Raw genomic sequence first — 10,783 nt, 5'->3', positions numbered from 1 at the left:
CCCAAATATTGCACCGCAGTTTCGATCGAAACGTTCATCAATATGGTGACAAAGGTATGATGTGGAGTTGTTAAATAAACATTTATACGTAATCTAATGGCATTCCTTAAGTTTCTACTACTATTGCCAATTTTGGGCATTGTACGAGCTGAAGTAGGTTCTGGTGGACGCAGAGCACCATATGCTCCAGCTGGGTGGCATCCGCAGATTCCGTTCAACTTACCTAACGAGTCTGTGCTTCCTATCCGGTCAAGTCATGGAGTAGAAATCACAAAGGCCCGAGTGGACCAGTTCGATCCAGTGGAAAGGCCACAGCCAAATTATATTCCTCCGAAACAACTGGATATACTCAAGGAAGAGATACTTCCCACCGCCCGACCGTCCAACCAGTACGGTCCGCCAGATCCCAAATTTAAAATTATTTATCCCGACGATGAGGAGCCAGGTACTTCGAAAGATCTCGAAGCCAATCAGCAGCCCAAAATCATAGAGGGACGATACTTCGTCATTTCGCAGGACAACAAACTACAGAGAGTTACTTTCAGCTCGCAGCAAAACGAGAATGCAGATGATTTTACGGCTCAATTGACTTACTCCACTGTGGGACAGCTCAAGGATCCTGTATATCGATACAACAGCCAGGGACAACTGGAGAGGGTCCTGAAGTAGGCAGTTTGGATAAAGTTAATAAAGCATAATACATTTTGTCATCAAAATAAAAAGACAGTTTCGTTTTTCTTTTTGACTTTGTTTTATACAAAAATGCTTCTTTATTCATTTAATAATTATTAAATATACACAAAAATCTCATAAGTTCGTTTCACTTTCGAATTTCCATTTTCGTTTAAAAACTAAATACAATCCTTATGCATGTATGTATGAATGCGTAATGGTCATGGTGTGTGTGTGTGAGTGGTGTGTTTGTGTGTGTGTGCGTAGACTTACACAAAATGAAGGCGCTTAAACAAAACAAAAACGGCAAGGAGTTCCAGGCGTAGAGACAGGAAACGGGGGAACGAACGGCAGTGAAACGGAAACGGAAAGGAACGCGCCTGTCTATGGCAAAATGGCGGCCTTCCCACTAATGGGATACACACAGATAGGTACATGGATAGGTATAGACTGACTGCGATCGCTGGCCCTCTGGCTGGATGGGCGTTTAATACTCGGCCAGCGAACCCATGAAGTAGACGAGTATAGTTGCGGGGTCGACCTTAATCGGGCATCCTCACTGCCCCACATCTTAATAGCCGTTGAACTTGCCCTGCTGCGCGTTGCTATCGTAACCGCCACCGTTGCGACCGTTGCCGTTGCCGTTTCCGTTGCCATTGCCGACCTGCTCGTACCGGATGGTTGGGCGGTATCCATTCTGGTCGGCCTCGTACTCGACAATCTGCTTGCGACCATCGGGCAGCAGGACGTAGTAGCGGCCAACGGCGAGATCGCCATCGCGGGACTCCATGTGTCCGAAGTCATTGCCCGACTCGTAGTCCTGCACGTCGTACTTGAACTCGTACTTGGCCGGTCCGTACTGCTCCTCATCCCGCTGTCCGTAGCCGTTGCCGTTGCCGTTGCCATTACCGCCGCCATAGCCGCCGTTTCCGTTGCCGCCCTTGAAGATGGCACCAGTCAGCGCAGGAGCACCATATTGACCCTGGGGAGGAGCGATGGGGGCGCCGTAGCTGTTGCTGGGCGCTCCACCATTGCCGCCAGTGCGCTGGGGAGGCAAGTAGTTGTTCGACGGCGACTGGAAGCCCTGCGTGGGCGGCAGGTAGTTGTTGGACGGCGCCTGGGGCGACTGGTTGGGGGGCAGGTACTGGTTCTGGGGCACTGGTGGTTCCGCTTGGGTCCAGGCAGCCAGGCACACGAGCAGCGCAATCGACGTAAAGGCCTGGGGAAAGGAAATGGATACATTTTTGAGCAAAGCAATCCTTGAGTGAACACTCCGATCCGGACAGTTGTCATTCGAAATTAAACACGTGTTATTGTTAAGCTGGTGGGACTTTCACTGATTAAATTGGAGCTAAAGTGCAGCAGCTATGACCGATTCGGATGAGACTTCCTGGATTCATTGGTTTTGCAAGCAGCGTGGCAACGAGTTCTTTTGCGAGGTGGATGAGGACTACATCCATGACAAGTTCAACCTCAACTTTCTCGATTCGAACGTGACCAACTACAGATGTGCCTTGGAGGTGATCCTGGATCTCAACTCGGGCTCAGCCTCGGACGCCCCTGCTGAACCAGAACTGGAGGCCAGTGCCGAGAAGCTGTATGGTTTGATCCATGCTCGCTTCATCTTAACCAACCGGGGCATCGAACTGATGCTGGAGAAGTACAACAAGGGAGAGTTTGGGTCGTGTCCACGCGCCTTCTGCCAGGGTCAACCGGTGCTGCCCATTGGGTTGAGCGATAATCCCGGCGAGGATATGGTCCGCATCTACTGCCCGAAGTGCAATGATGTTTACATACCCAAGGCGGCGAGACACTCCAATCTAGATGGAGCCTTCTTTGGCAGTGGATTCCCTCATATGCTCTTCATGGTGAATCCGGATGCAAGGCCAAAGCGGACCAAGCAGAAGTTTGTGCCCAGGTGAGTTCGGCCTGCATCCCTACGTTTTTTACTTAAACTTGTAACGAATATGACTATGTTTTTGCATATTTGCAGGCTTTATGGTTTCAAGATCCACCAGATGGCCTACCGAACTCTGGCTGAGATCCAAAAAGATATGACGCCAATGGGAGAAATCGATACCCCATCGCACAACTGATCGCAAATGTAAAATTTCTCATGTGAAACCGTGGTGTACTCCTCGAATAAATAGCCACTGTTTGCCTGGCTGGCTTCCAGCTCATTAAACTCTACTCCAAACAATAACAATAAGTGCCCAGGCTGTGACCCGCTTGACAATCTTTTGTTTGGTTTTGATGGCCTGCGAGCAGGCCCAGAATCGGCTTTGTCTTTCCCATCTCTACAGCATTTAGCTGGGGCATATGCAAATCAGTGGTAATTTGGTCCCAGATGAAGCTCACATCGGATGGGATCGGATTGGTTTGGATTGGATTTGGCTGGGCAGCAAGTGAAGGGCTGATCTCGTGCTTGCGCAATGCGTCTGAATGTTAAGTATACGCCGTGTGGCGCAGACAACCTGTGGGAGAACCTCTTCGGCTCAGGCTTACACAACTTATTTCCGAATCTTGTGCAAAAGATCTTCTGGCCGAGTGCTTAGGCACAGGGCCGTCAATGACTTTCATGCTTCATTGGCGTTAAAATGCTATGCTTTTTGGCTGCGCTTTTGTCTGTTTTTTTGTAGTTTTTGTTTTTTATCGCCGCCTGGTCATCTCCAGACTGCCTTACTTGGGCATGTCCAGTAGTTCTTCTTCCGCCACTTAAAGTTTCTCTAATTTATTCATTGCAAAATGACCCCAGCAGCGGCAGCTGTTGTTGCTTCTGTTTGTTATTCCCACACCCTACAAATGTACTGGGATCGCTGGCTGCAATTGTTTCCCAGGCGGATGCTATCGGTGTTCTGATTCCGCAACCCACAACAACAAAAAACGGATGAAAACAGTAGCTATCCTCAACAAAGTGATGGCAATCTGAAACTTAAACGCGATGATGGCAGCGTATGAAATTTATTATGCGGATCTCCGCTTGATTAATCGCCCTCCTGAACTTGACTTTTAATATGGCTCAAATATTAATATTTCATGTCTTCTCCTTCCGATTGGCTGATTAAGTGCTATGTGAGACAATGAGCGCTTCATTAGTTTGATGAGTTGTTTTATTGATTGATCGATCTATTGCCAAAAACGATTTTAAATGAGGGCTATTGATTGCTTACAGAAATATGAATACAAAACTTGAACATGTTTTAGCACCTTTGCAATGTAAAAACATTATGAAGAGTGACGTTGATTTCATTATTTCAGGAATTTGTAACCTAACTTTGTCTGTAAGTTAGAGCAATCTTGAAAATCCTTCGAAAATTTAATGAAAAAGTTTAACAGTGTCTGATAATGGACCTATATTGAAACTGAACTCTTGAAAGAACTCCCTTGAAATACAGCACACTTGTTTGTTATATAAGTTCTATATCCTTTAGTTCTATCGTTTCCCGAATGCCACATGAGGCATTGTATTTAAACCCATTTATTTGACTTTGAGATCCTTCGTTTTGGCTGCCCATATCCTTTTGTGAGGACATTTTGTTCGCACAGCACACCACTTGACACTTGACTTGAGAGTTCTATTCGGCTATGTACCTTCATTTTGTGTTGTCTTTTGTTTGGGATTTTGGCACACACGAAAACGGTTTTTGTTAACTTTGCTCTGTTGGCTGTGTTCTTCTTGCGAAGATGGTTGACTTGATTGTGATACTGAAACAATTTCGTAGGCCAGTATTTATATTTGAAATGAGCAGCATGCGACGCAGCGGCGTCGACGTCGGCTTCAAAAAATTGCGCGCCAAAATGTGTTTCTTTTTGTTCAGCTTAGTTCGTTATTTCAATTTTCGGTTAGTCGAAAAACAAAAAAAAAAAAACAAAAAAAAATGAGTGCCACAGCCGAACGAGCACTTGAAAAACATTACAAAATAATGCAAAGCACACGGAGCGGAGGAAGAGCAGACTGCTCTCGGTGCTGCCGAGTAGAAGAGGGAAATCGCTTGAGGTGGATTTGTTATAGTAAACTAGTTACTTTGAAAATTAAAGCGCCAAACATTTTGACGAGCTGGCTTCGTATCTGTAGCTGCCGTCGGGCTGAGCGGCAAATGAGCGAAGATGAGTGCCAAACATCCAAACAAATGAGACGAGGGAGTACCGAGTACCGCGCTCCTGCGGCTGCAGGCCATAAACATTTGTTGCCGCTCGTGTAATAGCAGAAACACTTATTTGTAATGGAATTAGTCATGCAGCAGGCAGCGGGCAGCGACGTCGACGGTAGCGTCCAATAGCCAAGTGAGCGGAGGCAGCTGCTCCACGCATCTTCATCGCGGATCGCAGGCTTCAGTCGCGCGGCAGCTTCAGCGGCGGCCGCCTCGAAAGGCGAAGCAGAAAAACAAAAGACTCAGGCAACGAACTTGCTGCAGGCATTGCTGCTGCAAATTGTTTTCCCTTAGTGCGTGGGAGTTTTCGCTGGGTATAGTTCGGTTTTGTTTTGCGGCACAACTAATGAGCTGGATTATGCCCCAGACTTCACAAATGTGTCCGTTTGGATTGGCGTTGACATGGATTCAAGTCGGATAAGCTGCAATTGAGATGTGAGCACAGCGAGGGAAAAAGCGTTTTCAGATACGTTATCTTCCTGCTGGGAAAGATACGCTCTAGTGTCGAAAATGTTGATTGTAGTTAAGCTGAACATTAGTAACAAATTATAGTTGCTATGCGCAAACAAATTACTTCACGATCTCTAGAATGGTAACATTCTTTTAAGGGGAAAATAAACTTTAATTTAAATGAATATATTTACATTTCTTTATTTTAAAGTGTACATTTTTCACAAATAATTTTTAGAGTGGAATAAGTTTTTAAATATATTTTTCAAGAAAAAACATAGTTTTTTTCCATTTCCTGCAAACGTATTTAAATGTATTTGCTCAATAGTTTTGGATATTTATTTATCCCATTAAAAAGTCGATTGCATAACACAAAGGAAACTTGAACTCTTTAAAAATGCTTGAACACACTACTTGACAACAGGGAAAAGTAACTCAATATTTTTATTGCCATATTCCATGTTCATTTAAACAGTGGGCGTAGCATCCATCACGATCTGCAAATATTTCTGTGGTCAATTGTCTTTTGGCTCATTGGTCGAATGCGTAGCAAATTTGAATTTTTTCGCATTTTGTTATAACGGACCCTGCTCATTATGCGATTTGGCACGAGCTGACTTTCACATTCGATAATGCCAAGTTTATGAGTTGTAAATTCAAAGGCCATGCGAAGCCACGCCCCAAATGAGCTGGAAATTAATGAGGGATTGAAGGGATGGATGGATGGATGGAGGGATGAAGGGGTGGCATCGAATTGCTTCCTCGCTGCGTATTCCGCAAAGTGATTTTCTGCAAGTAATACTCGACCTTGCCACAGACCACAATAAAAATAAATTAGAGAATTTACTGCATAGTTTTTTGTAATTACCAAGATCATTTGGAGTTATGTTTGCAAATATGCGAGTGCGAAAAATTCAAATAAGCAAACAGAAATTATAGCAGAGCAGGGAGGACTTGACTTCATAATGGCTAATATGAATCTTGAATTGTAAACAAAACAATTAAATAAAACCTCGTTTTGCCGCATTCCTTGTTTCGGAAACAAAAAAAAAAACTGAAATTCATATTCAATAGCACTCCATGAACGACTTGAAATCTGTTTATGGTTTTCAGTTTTGAGTTTTCAGCGTCTTCTGCTTGTTGTTTTACGTTTGTAATCATTTTTCCAGCACATTAAAAAATCATTTAATTTCCTGCATCGGCTAATTTACATTGAACGTGCCAGACAGAGAGGCCATCTAGCCGAAGTTGGACTTGGAGTTGAACACACACATGGAGATGGAAAGGGAGAGGGTAGCTAATGGCACCCAGCCAGGTGATGATGCGCCAAGTCGAAGACACTGACGATTTGTAATTGCTGATGGCTGCTCTCTAGAGCTTCGAGAGGGGCGGACCTTGAAATACATATGTATCCGTATCCGTATCTGTATCTGTATCTGTATCTGCAGATCCGAATCTATGTTTGCTTTGTAACCTAGAATGCGGACGAGTGGAGCGACGCCAACGTGTAATTTAAATTAAACTACGATAATTTCTGATGCAATGTGCCCCCCAACGACGGACAGAATCAATTAATGCTTCTTTTGATGTAAATTGCGCCTCACTTTGAATATGCCGTGCCACTCTAGATGATGATATTTCGAGAGCGATTTTCGATTTTTATGATCTCCGGCTCTGTGGCTCAGTGGCTCCGAGTTCTTCGCACACATCGACTGCATTTTTGGGCCGACGCGAAGGTCGCTGCCTTTTGCCAGAATCCGGAGTAAAAGTCGATTGACTCACACACAAAATGGACAAACTTTGACATTTCGAACCGTTTGAACATTAAAGTGAACTGAAATGGATGTGAGTAAGCTGGGTGTGGATGACTTATGATGGGGATGACTATAAGGAAATTACGCTTTTCAACAACCGATTCTTGGCAGAACTTATTTATTAAGAACGCTTTTTTTGGTGATACAAAAAGTTACCCTACAAATTCAATATAATGTATTACGGTGCTTTAGAAAATAACCTAAGGAGGCCATTAAATATATCTATAATACTGTCGTTCAAACACCTTTGCTTGTTCAACGTCTTAATTGACGACTTCCAAAGCCAAACTGGCAGTCATTGATAACATTCTGTCCAGAGACGAAGGCACGCGAAGGTCGCACCTGGGAATCTTAGGTGCTCATCCTCCGTGGCTCCACTCACCTGTGGCATTTGAGCGATGGACTCGATCTCCATCTCGATCGCTCTGCACCTCAATGGCTGTCATAAAAGACGCATTCACAGTGCACTCCGTACTCCATAAAGTAATTACACTCTGCAGTTGGCCAAATTGCCAAATTAGTTGCTGCTAGTGCAGCTCCATTCAGTGGAGCTCAACTCGCAGCTCTGGGCTTTTAGATCCCAGTACTCGGCATAATTAAAACGTACGCGAAGCAATTAAACTTGAAACAGAACGGTGGGGCAGAAGAAGCTGGCTGACTGGCTCTTCGAGCTGTGGCACGGGCATTCATATGTGGCTAAATCCGGGGAGTGATGATTGATGCCTTTACACTCTGAAAAACATCGTTGCCCCCAAAAAGTATGTTTCATTCCCAAATGAAAAGTGTAAATCATTATGATGAATGAATTTAAATCGAATACTTTTAAACATTATGAGCCCATGAAGTTTTTAATTATTTTGGTCTGCCAGTCTCTTCTATAAATTTTCAAATTAACGCCATGGATTGCTGTAGGTCTTTCCATATTATTCCTATATTTTCATGTGTACGTACATGTAACCAAAGCTAATAAAAGCTTGTGACTAAACATTGCATTTTGTGGGCGATGGGAGCTCGGGTCCTGTGATTTATTTACGGCCCCAGCGGTCATAAAGATGGTTCCCACTGCCAGTCAAGGCAGCCGTAATGACGATGGTGTTGCAGCTACCGAAAAATTTGCCTTTTGTTCGGGATTTGTTGTTCAGTTGATGTTACACAATTGTGGAATTGGTTTGAGCCACATTAGATGGTCGAAATCAATTGAAGAACCCTCGATGAATGCGTGCCACGTTTGAGGTTTGCCCCACAGGTCATCGCATGAATGGTCTATTGTCTCTGGCCATGGAATGCCGCAGATTGCACAGCGATAATGTGGCGGAGTTCGCGGCTAATCCGCTGGCCAAGTGTGGAGCTACGTGTGGATCAACTCGACGCCACTTGTAAGAACTTCAGCTCCGACTACATCCTCTTGCGTGGGGGTCAACCTGTTTCTGTTTTTTTTGTTTCTGTTTCTGCTCGTGTTTCGGGGGTGGTGGGGGGTTGGGGTCTATTTGATTGGCACTTTCTGCGGGCCTACCCACATCCACATCAGCACCTCGATGATGAGCATGTATAGTGCTCGCGGATACCAAATAACTGAATCAGCACACCTTTTAATAGACAATAGGCAAACATGCTTACTATTCTCGAGCGTTGCCATATCGATAAGCACTTGGATCCAACTTCCGCCTTCCCAGCGAACTCTGCTCTGTGAGATCCGCAAAGAAAAGGTTGGGCCAACTATATCTCCACCATCTCCACCATCTCCGCCATCTACATCTGTATATCTATATCTATATCTAACCATGACACTGAACCGCGGCGGCCTCATCCTTAGCTCGCAGCATTGACATTGAAACTCTGACACGCTGGAACGAGCCGGCAAATTTGATTTCGCTTGTAATCCATCTCAATTGAACCCTAAGCTTGGGTAGCACAGTGGTGTTAAACATCGAAAGTAATAGGATAATGGTCTATGTGCAGTATAGACATGTAATTGGTACTTTTGCACCACTGTGGCTTTTGGCTATTAAACAATTAAAAACCAACAGCGAAAACAATAACATGCCCCTCTGCTACAAGACACCGAAAACTTTAATAAAGAGCATCTCGAGTTGTGGAATTTTTCAAAGCTACAAGCTGGCCCAGAAGACAAAATCTCCTACCATCGTAATGGTATGGCAGTAGCAATGGTAACACTTTCAAATTCAGCCAGTGCGATGCTGATGATTGTGCAAGATGTTGGTGGTTCAGTGGGTCGGTAGTGTCCAGGTCGGGTCAGATCCCCAAGTAGCAGCTGGCCCACCTGAGCTCGGACTTTTACCGGCGCAGAACACGTCTCGTTATGGGAATTATATCTGCTGGCTGCTGGGAAAAATTGTGGGAGCCACCAACTCGGCTCATAATTCCTGTCATTTGCATTGGAACTGGAACTGCACTGCTGGCCACACAGCGGAGACTCTCAATTGGCATGTGAATGACGAGGCTGTCATTATCACGAATGCAATACGCCGAAAGCGGAGATCCGTCTTTGAGTCAGTTGAGGGGGAGTCGATCGATCATTATCAGCATTATCGAAACGCTTCGCGGCTGTCGATCTTCATCTGCTCGTGGCAAATGTCAAGGCACATCCTTTCTTCTTTTGCATGTCGCCTCGCAGAATGCTGCACAATCTAACCCCCAAACAATTATTATTAATAAGTTGCCCCACAATAAGTGCTTTGCCGCTCAAAAACCGAGCGAATGCCGCGAGGCTTGTTATTTGTACATAATATAAACAGCGCTTTACACAGGTGGTTTTTATATGGTATATAATATATACATATATATTTCTATATCATGATATATCTGATTCCATTCACACTGAAACTCGCTTGGCACTTGCTTTTTGTAGAGCAAAAAGCAATTTCGGTTCAATTTGGGTTCGAATTGAGCGCCTTTGGAGATCACCCTCATCATTGAAGCAATTGTCTTGCCGAAAATTAATTGCTTGGCCCCAAATCTCGAAAGCTATCCGACGGACTCTCTAGGCCGCGATTAGTTGTGGTCCTAATTTTCGGACATTATGGTGTTGGCAAGTCGCGAAAAGTGGCAGAAAATCAGCGATAAGAGCCGGCAACCTTGAGGGATTCAGGCTGAAATGAAAACGCAGCACTGACAGCCAAAAGATACTAGATACGAGGCACTTGAGCAACCAAAACTGGGTTTTCAATTCCACTTATAACCGACAAGCGATGGTCATAATTAATATGAAATGGGCATAGGTTCCTTTGGCATTTCCTATTGGGAGTTATAAAGCTTATCTGTGCAATTGATGCGCCATCGAATTCAATAAACTCCGGCACAAAATGATGCCACATTTTGGGGCATAAATCAAACGCATTGTTGCAGCAGCCGCGAATTCGCTTCCTTGATTCCATGCCATACCTACTATACCATACCAACTAGATATCTGCGCTTTTGAGAGTGGGTGACGAGGATGAACCGCAAACGGGATGTTTTGCAACGCATCTGCTGCAGCGCGGCTCACGAATTTCGGAATTTATGATTTTCTACTGATGTAATAATAATCATGCACAGCCCCAGACGACAGGTGAAAAATTGTTACAATTTGATGGCTGCTCTGCCAGTCGCAACAACGTGATGCGGCACCGCAGCAAACTGCGGCACTTGCAGATGCTTGTAGATCTACGTACATGGGGGTCGCTTTTTTATGGGCCT

The 10,783-nt window shown here is 44.6% G+C and overlaps 3 protein-coding genes across 3 annotated transcripts; 2 read left to right on the top strand and 1 right to left on the bottom strand.

Annotated features, from left to right (window-relative positions):
- The first annotated feature begins 42 nt into the window (after positions 1-42).
- On the top strand, positions 43-669 carry LOC122614764. The gene is made up of 2 exons (XM_043789413.1): positions 43-54; positions 112-669. The coding sequence occupies exons 1-2, from the start codon at positions 43-45 to the stop codon at positions 667-669; spliced, it is 570 nt and encodes a 189-aa protein (XP_043645348.1).
- A 221-nt stretch (positions 670-890) lies between these two features.
- On the bottom strand, positions 891-2,005 carry LOC122614499 (pro-resilin; the record flags this gene model as incomplete). Its single annotated transcript, XM_043789065.1, has 1 exon — positions 891-2,005. A coding segment is annotated over one exon (762 nt), but the record flags the coding sequence as incomplete, so codon positions are not given.
- Positions 1,938-2,857, top strand: LOC122613325 (casein kinase II subunit beta'). The gene is made up of 2 exons (XM_043787451.1): positions 1,938-2,590; positions 2,666-2,857. Exons 1-2 carry the CDS (start codon positions 2,040-2,042, stop codon positions 2,766-2,768), a joined length of 654 nt encoding a protein of 217 aa, XP_043643386.1. The 5' UTR covers positions 1,938-2,039; the 3' UTR covers positions 2,769-2,857.
- The last annotated feature ends 7,926 nt before the right edge of the window (positions 2,858-10,783 follow it).

Source organism: Drosophila teissieri, chromosome 2R, assembly GCF_016746235.2.
Source record: "Drosophila teissieri strain GT53w chromosome 2R, Prin_Dtei_1.1, whole genome shotgun sequence".
NCBI classification, from domain to species: domain Eukaryota; kingdom Metazoa; phylum Arthropoda; class Insecta; order Diptera; family Drosophilidae; genus Drosophila; species Drosophila teissieri.
Note: the sequence above shows the minus strand (reverse complement) of the source record. Positions and strands in the feature narration are given on the sequence as shown.

Coding starts and splice junctions, on each gene's coding strand:
- LOC122613325 (XM_043787451.1), top strand. CDS start 2,040: ATGACCGATTCGGATGAGACTTCCTGGATTCATTGGTTTTGCAAGCAG. Junction 2,591..2,665: donor AAGCAGAAGTTTGTGCCCAG/GTGAGTTCGGCC, acceptor GCATATTTGCAG/GCTTTATGGTTTCAAGATCC.